At 35.9% G+C, this 21,384-nt stretch overlaps 4 protein-coding genes across 8 annotated transcripts in view; 2 read left to right on the forward strand and 2 right to left on the reverse strand.

The window, feature by feature from the left end:
- The window catches only part of medag (mesenteric estrogen dependent adipogenesis), a 6,290-nt gene extending 3,356 nt beyond the window's left edge, over positions 1 to 2,934 (forward strand). Inside the window, exons 3-6 of one of the 2 annotated variants that reach the window (XM_016440498.1) lie at positions 1,709 to 1,824; positions 1,925 to 1,993; positions 2,080 to 2,095; positions 2,172 to 2,934. In XM_016440498.1, the coding sequence (XP_016295984.1) occupies positions 1,709 to 1,824; positions 1,925 to 1,993; positions 2,080 to 2,095; positions 2,172 to 2,236 (266 nt within the window). In that variant the 3' untranslated portion in view covers positions 2,237 to 2,934. Of the gene's footprint in view, positions 1 to 1,708; positions 1,825 to 1,924; positions 2,096 to 2,171 lie in introns of both variants that reach the window. The other variant, XM_016440497.1, reaches the window with a different exon arrangement.
- A 300-nt stretch (positions 2,935 to 3,234) lies between these two features.
- Positions 3,235 to 6,653, reverse strand: LOC107653706 (arachidonate 5-lipoxygenase-activating protein-like). The gene is made up of 5 exons (XM_016440499.1): positions 6,329 to 6,653; positions 6,037 to 6,124; positions 5,150 to 5,220; positions 4,610 to 4,691; positions 3,235 to 4,238 (listed from the first exon to the last, which is right to left on the reverse strand). The coding sequence occupies exons 1-5, from the start codon at positions 6,396 to 6,398 to the stop codon at positions 4,076 to 4,078; spliced, it is 474 nt and encodes a 157-aa protein (XP_016295985.1). The 5' UTR covers positions 6,399 to 6,653; the 3' UTR covers positions 3,235 to 4,075.
- Positions 6,654 to 8,411: 1,758 nt separating this feature from the next.
- Positions 8,412 to 15,389, reverse strand: LOC107653758 (SUMO-specific isopeptidase USPL1-like). Of its 2 annotated transcripts, XM_016440577.1 has the most exons (8): positions 15,361 to 15,389; positions 14,462 to 14,997; positions 12,812 to 13,466; positions 11,750 to 11,860; positions 11,529 to 11,658; positions 11,295 to 11,420; positions 11,041 to 11,201; positions 8,412 to 10,056 (listed from the first exon to the last, which is right to left on the reverse strand). In XM_016440577.1, exons 2-8 carry the CDS (start codon positions 14,645 to 14,647, stop codon positions 8,750 to 8,752), a joined length of 2,676 nt encoding a protein of 891 aa, XP_016296063.1. In that variant the 5' UTR covers positions 14,648 to 14,997; positions 15,361 to 15,389; the 3' UTR covers positions 8,412 to 8,749. The 2 variants fall into 2 exon arrangements, with proteins under 2 accessions (XP_016296063.1, XP_016296064.1); XM_016440578.1 differs by lacking the exon at positions 15,361 to 15,389 and having other exon boundaries at positions 14,462 to 15,343.
- A 2,006-nt stretch (positions 15,390 to 17,395) lies between these two features.
- Positions 17,396 to 20,584, forward strand: LOC107653759 (high mobility group protein B1-like). 3 transcript variants are annotated; one of them, XM_016440579.1, is made up of 5 exons: positions 17,396 to 17,477; positions 19,348 to 19,509; positions 19,593 to 19,738; positions 19,823 to 19,997; positions 20,140 to 20,584. In XM_016440579.1, exons 2-5 carry the CDS (start codon positions 19,363 to 19,365, stop codon positions 20,281 to 20,283), a joined length of 612 nt encoding a protein of 203 aa, XP_016296065.1. In that variant the 5' UTR covers positions 17,396 to 17,477; positions 19,348 to 19,362; the 3' UTR covers positions 20,284 to 20,584. The 3 variants fall into 3 exon arrangements, with proteins under 3 accessions (XP_016296065.1, XP_016296066.1, XP_016296067.1); XM_016440580.1 differs by having other exon boundaries at positions 17,416 to 17,508; XM_016440581.1 differs by lacking the exon at positions 17,396 to 17,477 and adding an exon at positions 18,251 to 18,651.
- The last annotated feature ends 800 nt before the right edge of the window (positions 20,585 to 21,384 follow it).

Raw genomic sequence — 21,384 nt, forward strand, 5'->3', positions numbered from 1 at the left:
CTTTGTCCACGGTGAAAGCCGATCCGGTGATGCACAGCGCAAATTTGTTGTATTTCCTCAGCAACCAGCACAGATCAGCTCCAGGCATGACGAAGCAGATATCGTCCTCTTTTGGAAGGCCAAACAAAGTAGTTTCGCTTTCACAACGAATCACACAGCGCCTTCACGACATGGCGGCGGCGGCAACAACAATACTACAGTGAGAATAAAAGTTACGCCTTCTTTCTTTGCGTGAACATTTGGGCGGCGTTATGCAAATCTTCCCACATAGTGAGGTAGATATGTGCGGGCGTGTTAGAACGAGCCGTTTTAGGTAGGCGTGGCTGACTCTTAACTTTTATAAAGAATATCTCTTTGGATTTGAGACTTTAGTCTTTGCAACTTTACAGATCTTCTTTATGCACCAAGAGCTTGTAACACTCCAAAGAGAAAGGAAAAATTGAAATCGCATCATATGACCCCTCATCACGTATTTCACACAGTGAAAGTTTTTGACCCGCTTCTGTAAATTAATGTGTTTTCGTACAGAGACTGGTGTGTTGTGTGTATACATACATAAAATGATATATTAAAATATATTAATAAACGTATATTAAAATGACAAAATCATCTTTTAAATACGGTATTCTGAAAAATTGATCTTTCTTGAATTTTATATACACATACACACAGAGAGAGAGAGGAGAGTGGGGTGAGTTGAGCCAGTTTTTACTTACTGCGTGTGTAAAGTGAGCACATGGGTCCAACCTAAATATGTACATGAATTTCAGGATATAGTGCATCTTTGGGAATAATCACTTTGGATCTAAAATAAATCACTTTCAAAATATGGCTTTCCAAAAAAAGTGGTCTCTTGGCTCAACTTGCCCCAGTGAGGGGTAAATTGAGACACGTGGAGTTAAACTGTGCCATTGGTTATGCTAATATATGTTCAGTAAAACTGAACATTTTCACCTCTCATTTTCACTTTTGCTATATCAAAGGAAGAGAAATTCAATAAAAAGTATTCTTAAAATCTATGTGTGAGCCTTGTGATGGACTGGCCATCCATCCATGGTTTTTCTCCACCTGTGGCTCAAGATGCCAGGTTAGGAGGATCCGATAATAATGGCATAGAGGTTTGGATAATAGGATGGATGGATGACTTCTTACTAGTTTTATTAAATGATACAGTACACAACTTCGAAGGCATTTTAATTATTAAAAAAAATTCTGAACAAAATAAAGTAAAAAAAAAAAACCGCACTGCAATTTCAATGGCCAATTTTCATAAACAAGGCCTGTTTTAAAATTTTCAGAACAAAATCAAAAACATTTGGTCTAAAATTAATAAAAAAAAAATGACAGTAATATAATACTTTGTAATCTTTTTAAATACATTTTTTTTTTTTAATTAATACAATTATTTTTGATATTATCAGCATAACTATGTGACTGAAATGTAAATAAATAATTTAACATAGTGTTTAATATGGACTTGAACTGATATTTATGGTGATTATTAGTAATGTTACTAATATCAGTGATATATCAGTAAGCACTACAGTTGTAAAAATTAATCAAAACAGGAAATGCAATGTAGCTATGTGTCACAATGTCAACAGGGAAGGTATTATTAAACTTTGACACCACTGTATACTGTATTTGTAAAGTCAAATGCCTCGCCTTGCCTTCTTATTATTGTACTTCATACTTCATTACTTCATAGTTCTTGGGTATTATGTGGTGGCGATCAACGGCAGTCATCCAATGATCAGATGGGAGATGGAGAGAGGCTTAGACATGACTATTTCATCTGTTGCTGGAGAAAGTTATATAGTTGATGTGAGTTCAGTAGAGACTTTGTTTTTAATGATGTAAAAATTTAGTGTCCTGTTTCTGGCAATGTAAAAACTGAATATATATATATATATTGTTTTTTAAGGTTGATGTTAGTGCTGCACTACAGGGATGGGTCGGTGAGAGCTTTCAAATCCTTGTTGATGTAGAAAAGGTAAAACCCATTTGGAAAGACACACATTTCACCATCAAGTACCGTTCTGACGCACTTTTTGACTTTCCCTACTGGTTCGGCTTCAGCAAACGACAGTTCAAGGTGTGTTTTAATAAATAAGCAGACCTCTCTGATGATTTCTAGTATTGTGACTATGACTGGAAATCTGATCTTGCAGGTCTCTTACCATGGAAGATGAGATCAACACCCAAAATGTTGTGTGAAACACCAAATATCTACTGAAAACAGGCTTCAGTCTGTGGAAATTGAAGCCCTGCACATATGAGGAGACCATTAATGCACCTTAAAGGACAGTTTTACTGTAAATAAAACTTTATTTTGCTCATGCCAGCAGTAATACAAAAAAATCATAAAGAAGTGGAGATCACTGGAACTTAATCTTAATTATAATTCTGTTGAAGCAGACAGGTCCATTTCATAAATCCTCACATTGTAAACTAGCAAACTCAAGATAGTAAAAATACTTTTTTTTAAAAGGGTCACTCCATGCAAAAGTGCCCGAATGTGTTACCTTCATTGCTTTAAATAGGTCATATCACGAGGAATCAAAATGTTATCTTTTTGGATTACTGAAATCAAGCCAAATAAACAGATAATTATATTATCTAACATCACGTTACGCTCCAAGTTGACACATTTCTTGTGCTGTTTCTGGCTGTGTGTAGCACCTACAGCTCTGCATATACTTCCAGAGAATCAATAGAAACGTGCAGTTAGGGCTGGGCGATAAAACGATAACGATAATTATCGTGATGTAATTCTCCTCGATAAAACGATACCAAGAGTTCGATAAATGTTCGATATAATGTTTATGCACCAAAAACGGAACAAAACCGCGCTACTTGGCAGCGTAGCATGAGCTCACTAGAGCAGATGCGTTTAGTCACTCACTGATAACAGCGCTGTGAGATCCAGTGTGAAGCGCTTGAATTCAGCGAAGAACACAAATGACTCTGTGATTTAAACTAGTTTAAAGCCAGCTGAAGCAGCTTTGACAAACAGGAGAAACACTGCGCAACGATACAGTCAGAAGACTTTTCAATGAACAAATCGCCATCATTTACCATGGATTTACTAGTAACACTAACTGCACCATGGTATTGTGGCAGAAATGTGGAATAATCATAAGAAATTTTATTATATTAATGAAGACATTAATTAAATATATTAACGGAGTAAGGGAATATAATTACAGTATTTTTTGTGATCAAGCTATAGCATTTGTGCATTTATACTAAATGTATTTAGACTACTGTTTTTTATGCAAATAACTAGAAACAACATAGATACATTTATACCACAGTATTGAAGTGCTATATGTGTGGTTTTAACTGTGGTTATCATGATCAGTGGTTAATTTTAATAGAACTAAAACGGTCAGAATAATTACCTTTCAACATCTAAATATGAGGTCATCATGATTTGAAATTTATCGTGATAATTATCATTATCAACTGATATGAACATTTTAGCGTGATCATTTTTTTGGCCATATCGCCCAGCCCTATGTGCAGTTATACCCTGATAATTTCAGTCTGACATTTCATCACTGATTATTTTGTAACCCTGTCATGTAATGCAGACTTTGCAAAGAGGCTGAGGATTTTGCTGAACTATATTTCACACAACAGGAAACCTGCAATCCGGTGCCTGAGCAGAACTTGGCATCTTTAAAGGCACAGTAACAAAAAACTGACCAATTAAATCTAAAGCTCAGAGAGAGGTGTGAAATGAAACATTTTTTGACAAATCTTTACTAACCTTACATGTTGACCTCAATGAGAAAACTAAAGCATGATATGACCCATTTAAAACATTTCTTCAAATACCATATACTGGGATGGTTACAGTAAAAACGGTTGTCTTTTGTTGCTTTGTAAAGCTTTGTAATATGTACAAATCATAATGATATTAAATGCCTTTGTGGCCATCCCTGTGAACGCTTCACACTGTTCTTGCCACATCCTCTGACTAACTGACAAACCATTAACCGAAAGAGTTGATCTACACTGATCTGTTTGCACTACCGTTTCAGCTGCAGAAAAATCTGTCTGGCACAGTTCAGGGCAAGAGCAGAAGTGTTGACACTATTTTGGTGATGGTCTGGATGTACTCTTTGTAGTCACTGCCTCCATAGGTGAGCATCAGGTGATTTATGATTCCCACGACACACATGAGTGACAGGAAGAAGAGAATGCGTTTCCCGAACAGGAAGCCAGGAGTGCTGTCAGGCATACAAGCAGAATATCTGTTAACAAATCTGGTGTGTGTTACAACACATGGTTGATGTGTCTGTATAAAGCAACATCCAGGGCTGAAACCACAAAGTGATCTTATCACGCAAGTTCTGCCCATATCATAAATTTGCAACAGTTCAATGACTAATAGCCTATTTGTATTGAGATTAACGTTAGGCAACATCTAATGCTGCTGGAATGCAGAACAACCCACATTTGTCTGTGTTTCATGTAGTTTTAAGGTCAGGAACCTCAGAAGATGTTTCAGTTGACTCTAATGCAGCTTTAGCACAAGAAAACATATATTTGATGTTTAAAAGGCCTTATTTGTTCATAGTTATGGATTTAAAAATCTTACCTCTGGCAAGTCTGCCCCAAGTAGCCAACAAAGTACTTCTGCCGGACCACAAGGTAGATAATGCCAGCAAAGGCAGCTGGAGCTGTAACAAAAAGGGTTTTGTTATTTAAATGATATCAGAGAACTTCCAAGAAAGTTATTGTACAGGTATTTTATTAAGGCTGACTTTCATTATACAGTGGGTACGGAAAGTATTCAGACCCCCTTAAATTTTTCACTCTTTGTTGTGGCTCCTTAGCAACTCAACTAGCATACTATTTCAGTGGTATTCAGAAATAGAGCAAAGTTATTATGCAGACAAATATTTGCACATGGGTCATAACAGAAATTATTAGCCAGGAAATGCAAAATATTTTTCTTAAAGTTACAAAGGAGTATTTTCTTTGGTCTGATCCTATCACTATATTGTAGTGAACGTTAAAAATAACACAGAAAATAACGACACTTTCACTTCTAAAAATATTGATTGCGTGCTCATTCAACTCAATCACTTAACTGAATTTTTTTTTTTTATGAGGAATATGATGAATTTAATTATACCTTGGCTGAGGCAGATACCAGCGCACCACAGTACTGCCAGAAATGTGGGGTACGTGTCCATGCAGTTTCGACTGAGAAAACCGTAAATACATAACGTATTATGAAGCAGATAATTTTATTAACTGATAACTTTTTCATACAGCTTCAGAAACTAACTGTCAGCTAACTCTGGTATTTAATTTGACCAAACTGAAGACGTGCTGTCAGTTCTTCTTGTAGTAAGTACTTCCATGTATCTTTTAGAAATATTGTGAAAGAGCTGTTCCTCTTTGTTGGTGGTTAATGACACTTTCATGATTGCATTTAAATTGAGACAAACTACCAAACCAGAATCCAACAGTCTAGATATGCAACTGATAATAATGCTGTCAAGTTTTTTTTTTTTGCATATTTGAAAAATAATAATAAAAATAAATACATTTTTAAAATACAGGTCTCATCCGCCTGATCTAAATTTTTCTTGGGGAAATCATATAATTTACTGTGCAATACATAAGGATACTAGAAGTAGATGCAAGCTATAATTTTTCTACCTTTTCCCCCTTATATTCACATTCATAACTGACTTCAAATTAGCCCATTTACATTCATGTAGACTTTATGAGAAACTTTAAATAAGTGAAAAATTAAATGTACAGCTATAGGCTTTCAATATACAGACAGAAAGACCAGTGCAACCCTTTTGCAACATTACGATTATGTAAATAAAGAACAGGAAGAACAACAGGAACATTTCGAGCTGTTATGCAAAATAAGCTACACCAACACTATTTCATAAACAGATCATTTATCTCTCTCTATAAAAAGCTCTTTTGGCGCTTAAAAGTAATAGTTAATTTTTCAGTCACAAATTCTAGAGTGGAGAAGCTTGAGTCAATACTACTCACTTTGCACAGGACAAACGTTCAAACGCTTCAGAATGATTTTTAGAATGTTGACCGGTGCACTCTTTCTCAACCTTTAAGGCGAAGAACACTAGAGGAGAAGTTCATATATTAAAGACTAGACATATTAGTTTAATGCATGTGCATGTATATTTAGGCTGCATTATGTACTAATTCCTGGTAGTTGTATAAACACAGCACAATGTGTTCAAAGATGATTTGCATACACATTCTACATGAACATCTTTCAATGATACAAAATAAAAATAATAGTAATAAAGTCTAAATGTCATACCATTCTGCACGACGCTGAGAAGAGTGACCAGCACAAGCAAGAAAATGTTGTCCATCACTGCTACATACATGTTCTCAAGTGTGCACTGCGGGTCTTGTCTCAGACTGTTGTCTGATCATTTTTAGCATCACAGATAACATCACCACTAAACTGATGCGTTTCCTGATGGGAGGGCCACTAGAACATTATCACTTCTGCTTCAGTGGCACATTTTGTACTTTTTGAAACTAAATATCTGAGTGTGGAAACGTGTTCCTGGTATAGCTACATTATCCATTTCACACCTCGTCCTAACAGTTGATATTTTAGGACAAAATTAAGTCCATCTGAATCTGAAGTTGAAGCCGACGGTCTGTTTCGCTGTTAAACACTGCCATCTGTTGGCTGGAACTGTTTTGCAGGTCTTAGCTGGTTTCAGCTGGTCTCTCAACCCTAAAAGGTTCTGGATATCACCAAACACTGCATATTTTGGGTGTCTCTACTGAAATGTTGTCGAATTGGGAAAACAACTAAAAATGTGTATTTTCAGGAGGCTGCTTTATCAGGACTGATGACATCTGCTCTGAACCAGCCAACAGACCAAATGGTATCGTCACTTTTTTATTTAAACACTAAATATATAGAGTAAACTTAATGTAGTTAACCAAGCCTGGTAAATTCAGTTTTTGTATAGGCCTATAACTTGAAGTAATTTAGTTGATATATTGTTGCTGTGCCGTTTCAGGTTTTAAACTATATGAATGTTGGTCAAAATGGCTGCTATAACTCAAACAGAAAAGATGAACTTCACCTCTGATATTTCAGCTGTCAATATATTATATGTTGAATAAATTAGCAGACAGTACGTTGACTAACTCTAAGCAACACTGTAAGATGTCAGAATTTTATTGCATTAGATTAAAAATGTGACATCAAACAATATGCGAATTATGATGGAGCTTTTTTCACAACTTAATTTTGAGATACTTATTTTTAACCAACTGCCCTGTCATTTTTTGTGGATCTATGAGGCAAGTTTTCCTCAAATGTACACAGATGTCCCAACAGAATAACCATCGGTGTTGTTCCTCATCTTAATAATAAACATACAACATTTCTGCAAAGTTTGACAACCAGAAAGTAACCAAGACTTTTATCTTAGTTTTAACAATTTATCTAATTCGATACCTAACAAATTTAATTTTGTAAGGTGTTTTAATTGAACAGTGTGCTTATGCTAGTATATCTTTAAAACGAACAGCATTTGTTTTGATACTTTGTTACAAAGATAATACATTTACATTTGAGGCTCAAGTGTCTAAACTTTTTAAGTGGACCAAAAAAATGAACAAAGTGAAGCTCTGCATTCACATTTTCCATGTCCAATTCAAAATTGACTCTTTTGGTTTCGGTCACTTGAATATTGTACTAATGATCATAATGATTATTCTAATATTTTATATTTAATGAGGCAATAGATGCTCTTGGTCCGACAGTATTAATATTTTGCAGCAAATGCTGGACTGTAAGCAAAAAGCACTACTGCACCAAAGAAGGAGACATTCAATTAAAATATGAACACTTATTTCTAATATTGGCATACTCTCAATGGTAATGTGATCATGAAATTAAGTGCAATATGACAGCACATAGTTGTTCACAATATACAGATCATGGAAAACTGGGGAAATGTCCAGAAAAAAATAATGAAAATGTCTTTGTAATTGCTGATAAATATATTTTTTCCGTTTACCCTACTGTTAAAACATTTGGGTCATTCCTTTTTTTTTTTTAATTAACCTTTATTCAGTAAAGGATAAAGGATGCATTAAATTGATCAAAGTTAACAATGTTTAAGATTTCTATTACAAATAAATGCTGTTCAGATAGTACTATTTCACAATATTATTAATTTTACTATATATTTGATTAAATAAATGTAGCCTATGGTAAACATAACTGCAGGTCATGCAAATATTTTAATGGTTAGAAACTGCTATTTCTATCCAAGAAAAAGTGTAGGAACCCCATATACAATCAGTGTGAAAGTGAGGCTTTTACCCTTCACTCACATGCACAATTAAAAGCCAATAACCACAACATATTCAATTTTTGGGACCATTTAATATAAACCGCTTTAAATCCAGTAATAACCATAAAAAAAAACAACAACAAATTATTAAACAACTGTACAATGCTGTACAAACCTTTACAAATGCATTGGGCATAATTTGATCTTCAAACATTGCGTACTCCGCACCATTTAATGTTCTTTATTCTTCAAGGATACGAGACAAAATATGAAAATATGATTTAACTGATGATGCACCACAAGCTTTCCTAACAAAAGTCTTGCATTCCCAATACGAAACTACAAAGAAGAGAACTTGTTCTGACACCAGACCAAACTCAAGGTTTGTAAAATCTAAAAGCTTTTCTTGATCAGAAAAATATATCCAAGCCATTAAAATCGGTGTTGTCAATTGCAGTCTGGCCCATCCCTGATTGCATGTATTCATCAAGATTCAATCCGGAGTCATTAGTAGAAGAAGGGTAGGTTAAAGCTGCTTCTGGAACCTCAGTTGCTACAGAAGGAATTTGCGGTGTCGTCTCCGCATTCTGGCCATTGTTCAGCATCTCAAGGAGCCCTGTGCTGTCAGGTGAGAGGTTACTGACGGTCGTCGCAGGAGACAAAAGCTCAGCGAAGAACTGGTCATACGCAGGGCTGTCGTACACTGACGTACTCGAGGTGACCGAGTAAGGCGACGAGAGGGCTGTGCTGTCCGGTTTTGGTGCAGATTCTCCTGCACTTCCCAAAAGCTGGTTTAGTTTGGCCAGTTTCTTCTTCTTAGCCTTAAGTTTTTTCAGTAGCTTCAGCCTGAGGGCTTCTGTAGTGCTAATGGGCTGCTGGTCTGCCGAAAGGCTGGGATTTTTCTTAACGGATGCACCACATATGCCACCAGGAAGGGTGACTGGTTTGTGCTGAGGCACTACCGCAAAATTCCCGCCACTTGAATTTAGCAGTTTCTTGTTTAAGAAGCCACCGAACATGTCAGCTGGCTTTGCTAGAAGAGCTTCGTTGTCACATTTCAGAACGGGTTTTGGTTTTGGAGCGGGAGGAGGAAGTCTTATTGGTGTCGACTGGAAGGAAGGATGGCGCTGAAGTAATGAGGACGCAAGCGGTGGAGGTGCATATACTGGTGTAGCCACTGACGGTCTCAGCACAACTGGATTAGAAACCGAAGAGCATTCCTTCAAACCAGAGCTTTGGGGTTTTGAAGGTTGACAAATGGACTTAGAGATACAAGATGAACTAGATGTTATAGGAAGAGTGAGGAGGGCGGCTGGCATGACGGCTGGGCTCTGGGGAATCTGAAGAGCCTCAGTGGCTTTGTTCTCATCAACCAGAGTGAGGGTCACAATGTCTGTATGTGACAGACCTTCAAAGGTCTCCAGTAATGTGGTGCTGCCTATGGATGTATCCAGATCGCCGGCGGCAGTCGAGTCTCCCACGGTGAGCGCGCTGAGGACACACGTGTCATTGGCCACAGAGTCTGACAGTTCGTGCGTGTGTTTATCATCGACATTCGTAAGCGCCGAGGGAGCTGTCGGTGAACAAACCTCTGAAGCTTCATCTTTAGTGGAGTCTGATTCCCAGAAAACAACATGAATTTCATTGGCAGGAAATGAAAACCTCTTGTGGATGATGCTGTGAGGGTATTTCAAATCATCCAGTTCCAGCCATGACCCTAAAAGACAGAACACAAACATGTAAATGAACCACTATTAAGTTTAAATTTGAATAATTAACATTATATTTTACAGAGCAACTAGTCTGAGATAAATTTACAGCTAATTGTACTAGTTATTTAATAACAGCTGATCATTTTTAGTCTAATTCATGGTGTCTTTGCTTATTTTTGGTAACATGCAAGTAAAACAATGCGGAAACATAACTTAAGCAGAACAAATGTTGTTTTTAGCAACAATAAACTAAATTAAAATTAATCATTGGCTAACGGGATTCAGAAGAACTACATACACTACAATTCAAAAGCTTGGGTTAAATAAGAATTGTATGTTTCTGAAAGACGACTGCATTTTAACGTGTCCTTGTTACACATTACATGTACTTACTATTATAACAACAATGAATTATGCATAATTACATGCAAGTAACCCTAAGCCAAACCATATTGTAAGTACATGTAGTTAATTATTATTATTCAGTACTTAAATGTATTACACTGTAACAAGGACACCTTAAAATAAAGTGTAACCAATATTTAAAAAAAAAAATGTAATGTAAATGTATAAATGTCAATTTTATACATTTTAAATAAATTTAATACATTTCACAATTTAATCAATATATTTTAAAATGCAATTTATTCCTTTGATGGCAAAGCTGAATTTTCAGCATCATTACTCCAGTCTTCAGTGCCACATAACTTCAGAAATCATTCTAATATGCTGATTTTCTGCTCAAGAAACATTTCCTCATATTATTATTGTTTTGCTGCTTAATAATTTTGTGGAAACTGTGCTTAATGTTTTAACAGAACAGCAACTAATTGAAATAGAAATCTTTTCTAACATTATAAAAGTCTTTACGGTCACTTTTGATCAATTTAATGTATCCTTGCTGAATAAAAGTAAGGGAAAAAAACTCTAAACTTTCGAATGGTAGTGTGAATAGATCAGCTAATGAACTCACAGAATAAAAGACTCACCATTGCTCTGGCGGATCCAAGTGGCAAAGTGCTTTAGATGCTTATTGTACTGGATAACAGTGCTAACATTGTAGTGTGTGCCCTGGAACCCAAACGAGTATTTAGAGAGGTCTTTCCTGGACAAGCCCTCCACAAAGTGCAGTGCAAACACAGAGGACAGCCTGCAAAAAAATTATCAAAGACAATCAACCAACCGCAAAGACCAACAGGTTAAATTGTGATGAAACGAAATGTATAGCTATTCCAACTCTTACTTTTCAAGCACCATCTTCCTCCTCTGGTTTTTACGGTTGCAGTTACTGCACTGAGTGCGGTGGATGGCTTTTAGTGGGTGCCAGTCATTCAGAATCTGAGTGAATGTTGTAAGAGTCTTCTCAACACTGCAAGACAAGAAGAGGGTTGTGTTGCATACAATTACCTACACGGTTAACACGCATTTAATTTAATCAAATACAAATGATTTCAAATTACATGGCTAAAACCTTTACCTGTTATTTAGAGTATAACTACAAGAAGTGCACTTAAATTCCCAACGGACAGTGTGCTGGAAAAGCTCTTGAGCCCACTTGTCTGAGCGCAGAAGGAGAGGGAGAGCAAACACGGGTGTTTCCTGCTGACCTGTATGACAGACAAGATTCTCACTCAACACAAATGACAAGCAACAGATTGAGATCAAATGGTTTTATGATTAGCTGTTGAACCATTTTACCAATTTCACACTTGAGTGTAGGCTGAAGGAGTTTGAAGAGTGACAGACGAAGCGCAGACAGCTGCCGCCCTGCCTCACACAGGACATCGGCGGGCACTCTGGTGTCCTCATCTGCAGAACGAAAAACAGGTAAGCTGTCCAGCATGTGAATGCAGACCTCTTCATAAAAGTGTATTTTTGGGGTGAGGTAAATTTATAAAAAAAAGTTGCATCAGTTTCTGTTTAAAATATTGCTTTAACATATGTATACATGCATAATTATTAATAAAAGAAATACCTTCAACTGTGTAATAAGTTTAAATGCCTTTATACTGCACTAGTCAACATTTGAAGTGGATCAAAACCTTTCATCAAAGTGTCTTAGGACAACTTTGAACTTTTTTGATCCACTTCAAATGTTGACTATTGTATATTAAGAAAAATGAATCTGATCAATTTATAGTGTGTTAATATATATGAATAAATACTTTAAGTTACAAGTTAAATAGCTTGCAATTAACTTTCTTAGAATGTATTAAAGAATAACAGATTTTTTTTACTTTAGATTTTTTTTTAGTGTCTTACTATATATAAACAAATAATTGAAAGCTAAATAACTTACAATCAAATCACATGAATACATAATTACAAATAATTTTAACTTATAAATGATTTTCAATTTACTTATATGCACACAGTTAAAAGGAATATATTAAATATTATATGTTTGTAATTTTTTGTACTTTTGTACTTAAAATTAATGTTAACAAAATATTTAAAAAATAATTTATAATTTAAAATGGTACTGTACTAAATATGAATACATAAAAAATATTACTATTTACTTTATAAATTACTTTTATAATACATTGTTCTAAAAAAATAATACATTTTAAATATTTGAAAGTTTAATTCTGTATTAATGTTTAAACTATTTATAATTATGGTATCTATATCAACAAATAATAATATGTTTACTTTGTAAATTACTTACAATTAATCTAGCATAAATAAATGAAATACTAATAAGATAAACACTAATAAAAATTATTTCGAACCCTGGAAGGGTTTGCTTTCTCTTACCTTCACACTGTTGCTCCTTGGATTTCAGATAGGAGCAGGTCTTATCATATGTGGAGCAAAGGTTCCAGACAGCAGAGCTGCTGGAAGGCACTGATGTCAACTTGTCAGTCAGCTTTACATTCTGACACGGAGTCTCTCTGATGGTCCTGCAGTTCACGAGCATCGCCAACAACGAATCCAACCAACACAGGTTGTCCTCATTTTTCCAGAAGAGATGAGGTTGCACAGGAACCAGCTCTGATGATTCCACATCTACATCCATTCCAACGATCTCCTCGACCTCATCTTGAGTACTATATACACAATCATCCTTCTTGTCACACAAATCTAAATCCTCATGGGCAACAGCAGCAGGTAGATCTTCAGGATGTTGTTCCTCAGTGCCATTAATAGAGTCAGTCTTTCCAAGCATTGATTGTTCATCAGTAAACATTTGCGTCTCGACAGTGTCATCTGGAAGAGTGCCATCATTGACATCAGCACAACATGGCTCAGGCACAGCAGACAAAATGCCCAGTTTCTCCTCTCTTGATCGCTTTGAAGGGGAGGATGCTTCATCCACATCGGATAGGGAAGAAATGTTCCTCTTACATCCATCTTTAGACAAGCTAGCACGCACATCTTCCAGAGATCTACTAACCAATGGGTAAAGGCACTGCAAAGCAACAGAAAAACACACGACAATCTCAATGGCCAATCTTCTTTACAAAGAGTCACAAGCATTTAATACTATGACAAATATCATTTTACCAATATTAATACCTTAAAAACAATTGAGTGAATCTCACAAAACATGTCACAAACGTGTTTAGCTTGTATCTCACCCCAAAATCAAAAGGACAAACTATGTTTTGCAGTAAGAAAATAAAGCCTAATTTTAGGATGGATATTTTTTGCGAACATTTGCAACTTCCTCCTAAAAAGATAATTAATGTAATAGTCAAATTATTTTCATGCCAAATTAAGCACATTTGCCCTTAAATTTCTCACTAAATGTTTTTTTTAATTACATTTTAACTGGAATGTGCACAGGTGTTTTACCTTTTGATTTTATTAATTCATTATTATTTTCAATGGTGATTCTTATTAGATACTCCCTACCATATTGCAACTTTTTCTTTCCAAACTAAAATCAGCATTAATAAATAGATTTAAAAAAACACTACCTTACTGATAAAGTATAATTCAATTTATGTATTTATCTTTTTTATATTTACCTTTTTAAAAACCAAAATTAGGTCCTATTTTATTTTATACAATAATTTTTGTGTGTGTAATTCACACAATCTCCAATAGTAATTCTTATTAGATTTATCACTTTATTGCACCTTTTTTTCTTTCTGAACTAATATCAGCATAAATAAAAATACATACAAAAAACTACCTTTACTGTGAAAATAATACAATTTATTTATTTTTTGAATGCATGATTTTTTTTTATTTTTATTATTATTGTGTTTCACAATGCAAAAATTATTAATGGGCCCAAAACTAGGCCATACTTTCTTTATGCAATACAAATATTAGTTTATTTTTGTTTTAGAGTAAAGTGACCCAGATATATTATTGACAGGTTGTGAGATTCATTCGGCTATTCATTGAAGTGTCAGCATTTCCTGACAAACAAGGAAAAAACTACAGACTACTCACCACTGGATTTGTACAGAGCATAACAGTCTCCTCCAGGTTGACAGCATAAAAGCGGAGGGCATTTTTCTGACCTTTTGCCAAGCACCAAGGACAGTTCCCTGGTGAGGCTTTTCTGTCTTCACACTGTAAACAAACCACAATATATGAGAAATCACAATTACTCAACACAGAAAATACAAGACCCATTACACAATTATAATCAATTAGTGTACAGTACACAACTTAAGTGTTTTTATGACTATTCTTTCGCCTTTTACACAGATTTCCGTGTTTTTTTCTCGTTTGAGGTGGGGGATCAATTCGATTCAATTTCCATACAATACAAACTAAATTTGAGCGTAGCTTTGCACGAGTGACAGAGGGAGAGAACTGAGCATAACTGACTTTATCCAAATACCCCGCCAACGCTGGGGTCGGAGCCCCTATACCAGTGTCTTCGCCGTTCATTCTCATGCCACTGAGGTTTCCGTTCTTTGTCGAGTCCTGCGGCCATAAACTTGACATAACCGTGACACCTGGCTCACCGCCTGAACGCGCTGCAGTGAGAAAGAATAATTCATTTCTGAGACATCAACTGACCCATTCCGGGCTGATACACACAAAGCAAACATCTCAAACTAGATTCGCATTCCCATACTAGTGCTTGGAAGTCAGTAAGAGAACAGTTTTGGCTTTGGAGTTTTGGAGACCCCAGACCAATCCAATTTAGTATGCAAATGCACCATTGCTTACGATTAGGTCTTGAATGCTAAACATCCCATAAGTAAACTTCACATAATATTATTAAACATTGTCAATAGTTTCTTAAAAAGTTGAATACACACAAAAATCAGAAATTATATGCAAAAATAAAGAGTCTCTGTTAAACTATTTAAAACAATGGAAGAAGTAAAACATACCTTAACCTGAATGCTAAAGGAATTCTAAATGTGTATATGGTCTAAATAACGCGATTTCGATTTTAAAATTCATTTAATAATTTAATATATTGCTACCCACAATCTCTCAAACTCTGTATTTGCACGAGTATAAATATGCAAACGCACGGAGAGAGTAATAATACAGTAGGCTAGTATAGGAAAATAGATAGGAAAATGTCTAAATTAATTTTCAAAAGCTTTAGCAGTTCAGTTTTCGTACTTGAAATAAAGATGGAGTTTCAAAATAAAGTAAGGTCATGGATATCTGATTATACAGCATATGTTGTTCTGTTCAATGTAAAGCCAAAACGAGGCAGAATAAGGAAAAGTAAACGTTTTCTATCCTAAACTGGGGTGTTACATTATCCATCATAAATAGCATATGTATATGTACTTCCATTTCCTTGATAATACCTATGAAATATTTGGTAAATTAATTTTGTTTTATTTTATTTAAAATAGGCTACTACATGTATGGTAATAGTTTTTATTCTCACGTCGATTGAATAAAACCGACCAGGAGTCATTAGATTTCTTTTTACTGTGGTCTGTCTGACCGCTCGCCTTTTTTCTGTCCTAACCAAAGTTACACGGAACACTTTTTTTCTGTTACACTTTTTTTTAATTGTGATATTTAAACAAACGTAGCCTATACATGCCACATAAATACCGATATGAAAAAACTGTACCCAAAAAAGTAAATATATTAGATCAGCAATAAACATGGCCGTATAAAGCATATCTAATCGATAATACATTTTGAAGTACTGTGTGCTCAGTGCAGCATATGCCCTGCGTCTGTGAGCATGTGCTCGAGCGGCGAAGCGCCTGCATTGAGGAGTCGTAGGGAGCTACAGCTGCTCTCTTCTGAAACAATAGAAGGCTATATGGGCATCGATTTCCCAGCAGGCTCCCTCAGCGCTTTATCTGCTGCCCCCCGTCCCACACAATACGAATTTGCATATTTTTTTTCCAAGATTTAGTCATTAACATTCATAGGCTCCGGTTCTTGCGTGAGTTTATGTATGAAAATAGTTTGGTTTCTAATTATGGCCTAAATAGTAATGCATATGTTAAGATATTGCTGCCTTTTTTCAGAGCAACAATATGTTGTGGCAATTTTTTATTTCTATGATAGCTAGATGACAGACAGACAGACAGAGAGACAGATGCTAGATAGATAGATAGATAGATAGATAGATAGATAATTGAAAAAATATCAAGAGCAAAATAATAATAATTATTGTGCACCATTGCTTTTCTTTAATTCCAGTCCATACTATCTATATATGTATCTGCTAAAATTACTACTGTAATTATAAAATGTAAGTAAATCTATCAGTGGACGGACTAATCTAAATGGTATAATATCGAGATTAATGTTTTGAGAGTGCTAATTTTAACACCCAGAATACAAAAACCTTTAGTTGTGCGGGGGTTCTGCCATTTAATTATTCAAATCAAGGACTCACTAACAATATGCAGAAAAGCTCATTTGACGTTGTCACATCGGATCATCTCGAAACTTTGTCATTAATCAACATTTCATACTCAAAAACCAATCCCACCGATTAAGCCACTTTAATAAATATTGCTCATAATTGCATATTTTGGTTAAAATCTGACTTGGAGGTTCATATAGTGTTTGATCTAAGCGGGGCGTCAGTTGGACCCAGCACTCTTTCATTCAGCGTTTCGCACCTCACAGCAACGCCGACGCTCCACATGGACTCACTCATTCATTCAGCACTCCGCGTGGAACACATAGAACACAGTACTACTACAGCCAACACAGTACACACAGCCTTTGCTTTAAGCTGAGACAAGAAACACACACATACACTCCGTATTTTGTATTAACCCGCCATTTAAAACACTCGTGACGTTTCACAAAAGGCAGCCAATCGCAGGCCGGCTGTTATTAGGGCAATGGAAAGCGCTCAGCCAATCGCAGGAGTGTTCGTCGTGGCGGCAGCCAATGGCATGGAAGCCCTATTGAGAGTAATGCTAGAGGGTTGAGAGAGCAGACTATTGCGTAGAGCTATTACATCCACATACAGCCATTGCAGTACATTCACTATCCAGACAAGACAGCGGTGTCAGCTTGTAGACATTTCAAAGTGTGGGGTAGGTACAAAAATTGCGAGAAAAGGTCAGGAAACCATACGGAATTGAAATTTATTTTGTAAAATAGCTATTTTAATGGCGGGGGGATTTTTTGTGAAGCGTTAAAAATGAGGGTATTATCCCCTCAGAATGAAAATGAGAATAACCGTAGCTTTTAAATGTCATTTGTCTTGATGCACGCCTTAAAATTCAACGGAAAATAGTCGGTTTTATTCGAGGGGTTGAAATACTGAAAATGTGAAAAAATAAATGTATTCAGCCTATTCGAAATGTAACGTTAAGCGGACAACTAGGTAACAGAATTGCGTACAAACAAGGTCTATGGACGGTGTTAGTGCCAGCAAGCAGCCATTGCAGCGCTTTACAAGGGATGTCTGCCAGAAGAACTATGAGAAATTATAGGAAAGAAAAAAAACAGACTAACGAAAAAATTAAAGCACAACGCCATTGTTATGTGTGTGGATTTATACGCTTAGTGATATTGAAATGACAGAGATACGGGCGAAAAAAAATTACCTCAGGAGCTGCGCTTTACTGTAATGGCTGACTGTACTCGCATAGGAAATCCACAGAGCCATAGACAGGCGCAGTTCGCTTCAACTTTTTCAAATCGTGTTTTCTACCCCACCGAGCTCAAAGTACGCGTTTTTCGAGGCGGAAAATAAAAAATCCATCTTTCGTCGTTACAACCCGCGTATTTTGATATTTTTCCGTGCGTGAGAAGGATGTTAAATTGAGAGTTGAAGTGAGGTAATGCGGTCGCGCGGCTCCCCCTTATTGCAAAGCAGTGTAATGGCTGAGCGCTGACACAAAGAGAAGGAGCCATATTCTCAGTGTTAGTGCATGAAGACAAGCGGCCATTGCGAGCCCACAGCAAACTGCACAGCACAGACCCAATGTATTACTATACACCAGGCGAATGCACTGGGCTTTTTGCGAAGGAAACAATTTTCGGTCAGGAAAACCGACCACGCCGTTTGTTTGTCGTGTCCAAAAGCGAGCAGGAAGGCGGGTGGAGACATTTTAGGGGGACTTTCTTTCATGAAGAAGGCTTTCTCACAAAATGGAAGAAGAAATATTGCCGTCGTTGTTGACCTCCTTTCCTTCAGCGAGACGAGAGTGTGCGCCATTGCTATTTGAACGGTAACGTTACATAGAGAGAAACGGGCTCTTTTCAACGGAGAACTCGATTATTAAGAAATTTTACGAGTTTTGGATTTCGCGTGTACTTTGGCACATAAAATAACTTTAATTAACCAACTTTTTTTTTTTACATTTTTAACAATTTTTAACTTAGAAAAAATAGGGTTTTGGAAAGTTTAAGTATTTAAAACAGAGAAACGGGCTCTTTTCAACGGAGAACTCGATTATTAAGAAATTTTACGAGTTTTGGATTTCGCGCGTACTTTGGCACATAAAATAACTTTAATTAACCAACTTTTTTTTTTACATTTTTAACAATTTTTAACTTAGAAAAAATAGGGTTTTGGAAAGTTTAAGTATTTAAAACAACTTTTTTAATGTTTCATAAGTGCATGCAAGACGTTTTATTTTAAAAAGCACTATTATGGAAAGTAATTTGTCGTGTCATGTTTACATAATAAAACGTAAAATTCGTCGCAAAGAAAAACTACGCGCAAATGCGCGCCTTGCAAATAACTATTATTAGAGTAAATAATTAGTTAAAAGATAGCGTTGGCGTTTGTTATAATGCCAAAAGAAAAATGTTGTTAGTCGAGCTAATTCTAAATAGTATAAGCAACAAATTTAAATATTATATTTGGGAAGTAGAATTTAATTAAAATTCATTTAATAATGGATTTTCTTAATAAATTTCAGGATATTTAGGCAAAGATGGGGAAGGATCCAACAAAACCAAGAGGCAAAATGTCCTCTTACGCATACTTTGTCCAGACCTGCCGAGAGGAGCATAAGAAGAAACACCCCGAGGCCACGGTCAACTTCTCTGAGTTTTCCAAAAAGTGCTCCGAGCGATGGAAGGTCAGTCACACCTTTCGTTTACATTGTGTTAATGCCCTTTCCCTCTTTTCCCAACAATGATTTTTTTTTCTTCCCTTCCTTAGACTATGTCAGCCAAGGAAAAAGGGAAGTTTGAAGATATGGCCAAACAAGACAAGGTCCGTTACGAGAGGGAGATGAAAAACTACATTCCACCCAAAGGCGAGAAGAAAAAGAGGTTTAAGGACCCCAATGCTCCTAAGAGACCCCCGTAAGCATCTCGCTTGTTCATGAAGATGCATTAGCATTTGTGAAGGATGTAAAGTTTATCATTTTTTTTAATACTCCACCAAAGGTCTGCCTTCTTCATTTTCTGCTCCGAGTTCCGACCCAAGGTAAAGGAAGAGACCCCTGGTCTGTCCATTGGAGATGTGGCCAAGAAACTGGGTGAGATGTGGAACAAAACATCAGCTGAGGAGAAGCAGCCATTTGAGAAGAAGGCAGCCAAGCTGAAGGAGAAGTACGAGAAGGTGAGAAAGGATGCCACGACTAATGAGCATCATGCTGATAATGATAAACCTACTGAAAAACAACCATAATAGCAATTGATATATTATCTAAATTTGCTATATGAATAAGTTTCCTTTCTGAAAAAATGAATTTTCCTTTTAGGACATCGCCGCCTACCGCTCCAAAGGCAAAGTGGGAGGAGGTGCAGCCAAAGCCCCTTCCAAGCCAGACAAGGCTAACGATGATGATGACGAAGACGATGATGAGGAGGAGGAGGATGACGATGATGAAGAGGATGACGAGTAGATAAATAACATTTAGAGCTTAGCTTGTTGTCTATAAAGCATTTAGCCCCCCTGTACACTTTACTGAGGCCATAAAATGGGTAAAAGAAATAAACAAAAACAAAAACCTGAAAGAAAAAAATTAAATAAGGCTGTGTATATGATATGTTTTTAAGCTGTACAGTTTCTTTTTTTCCCTTTTTTGTATAGTTAACACTACAGAAATGTCATCTGTGTTTGTCTGAATGCCCCAACCCTTAATTTAGTTCTTAGTTTAATTTCTTAAAGATGGTTCCAACACCACTATCCTTGCCCGGTACAGTTAAAAAAAAAAAAAGGGGGTTGTAAAATTGTCTTGGGGTCAGTGGAGTTTTAGACGTGCGCAGCACACAACCTAGTTTCATGTGAGGTTGTAGTTCATATCTTAATGTACTTTTGTTTGTTTACTCTTTTTCCAGGTCAAATATTATCATCATTAGTAAATCGCCGTATCAAAGTTATTTTACTGTATTTTGAATACCACTGTAATTGCAGAAATGATTAAAAATGTAATTGTTTTGTTCTGGTATGCTTCTGACATCAATCAACTTTTTTTTTTTTAAATGAAGTTGCTTTCACTTTTTTCATAGCAGTAGATTTAATTGTGAAAACTGAAAGGAACTCGTTGGATTAAACTTAAACTGTAAGTGAATTTATCTGAAAAGATTTTTTTAGTGACGATTAGATAAATGCATTTTGTATTTAACTCGCAGCTCTTCTGAACCTGAAAGTGAATGGAAGGATTTATGGGTTTGTCATGTCTACTCTTGTTCATGTCAAAGATCACATTAAGTAAACACATTACCAGAAGAGCTTCGTGTACTAACTTTAACGTTTTTATTACTAATTTAAAGCTATTTGTATTACCCAAGACAAAGTGATTCCAAACTCAATTATCTTTATGGTTATATTGATTTTCTTTTCAAAATCATCCGTACCATTTTATTATGTTGATTGATATGTGTTATTATTTGGGCAGTAGATTTGAATGTATGGTTTTAGTTCACCAGCCAGTGAGTCGGTTTTGAGGCCTTCATGTTTTTTATGGCAAACACAGAGGCTTAAAAAGAACACATGAATGTAT

This window comes from Sinocyclocheilus anshuiensis, unplaced genomic scaffold, assembly GCF_001515605.1.
Source record: "Sinocyclocheilus anshuiensis isolate Anshui unplaced genomic scaffold, SAMN03320099.WGS_v1.1 scaffold315, whole genome shotgun sequence".
Classification (NCBI taxonomy): Eukaryota; Metazoa; Chordata; class Actinopteri; order Cypriniformes; family Cyprinidae; genus Sinocyclocheilus; species Sinocyclocheilus anshuiensis.

Coding starts and splice junctions, on each gene's coding strand:
- LOC107653706 (XM_016440499.1), bottom strand. CDS start 6,398: ATGTATGTAGCAGTGATGGACAACATTTTCTTGCTTGTGCTGGTCACT. Junction 6,125..6,328: donor TCTCAGCGTCGTGCAGAATG/GTATGACATTTA, acceptor CTTCTCCTCTAG/TGTTCTTCGCCTTAAAGGTT. Junction 5,221..6,036: donor GAACGTTTGTCCTGTGCAAA/GTGAGTAGTATT, acceptor CGGTTTTCTCAG/TCGAAACTGCATGGACACGT.
- LOC107653758 (XM_016440577.1), bottom strand. CDS start 14,647: ATGGGTCTTGTATTTTCTGTGTTGAGTAATTGTGATTTCTCATATATT. Junction 13,467..14,461: donor TGCTCTGTACAAATCCAGTG/GTGAGTAGTCTG, acceptor GTTGCTTTGCAG/TGCCTTTACCCATTGGTTAG. Junction 11,202..11,294: donor AGGAAGATGGTGCTTGAAAA/GTAAGAGTTGGA, acceptor ATTTTTTTGCAG/GCTGTCCTCTGTGTTTGCAC.
- LOC107653759 (XM_016440579.1), top strand. CDS start 19,363: ATGGGGAAGGATCCAACAAAACCAAGAGGCAAAATGTCCTCTTACGCA. Junction 19,739..19,822: donor AATGCTCCTAAGAGACCCCC/GTAAGCATCTCG, acceptor ACTCCACCAAAG/GTCTGCCTTCTTCATTTTCT. Junction 19,998..20,139: donor TGAAGGAGAAGTACGAGAAG/GTGAGAAAGGAT, acceptor TTTTCCTTTTAG/GACATCGCCGCCTACCGCTC.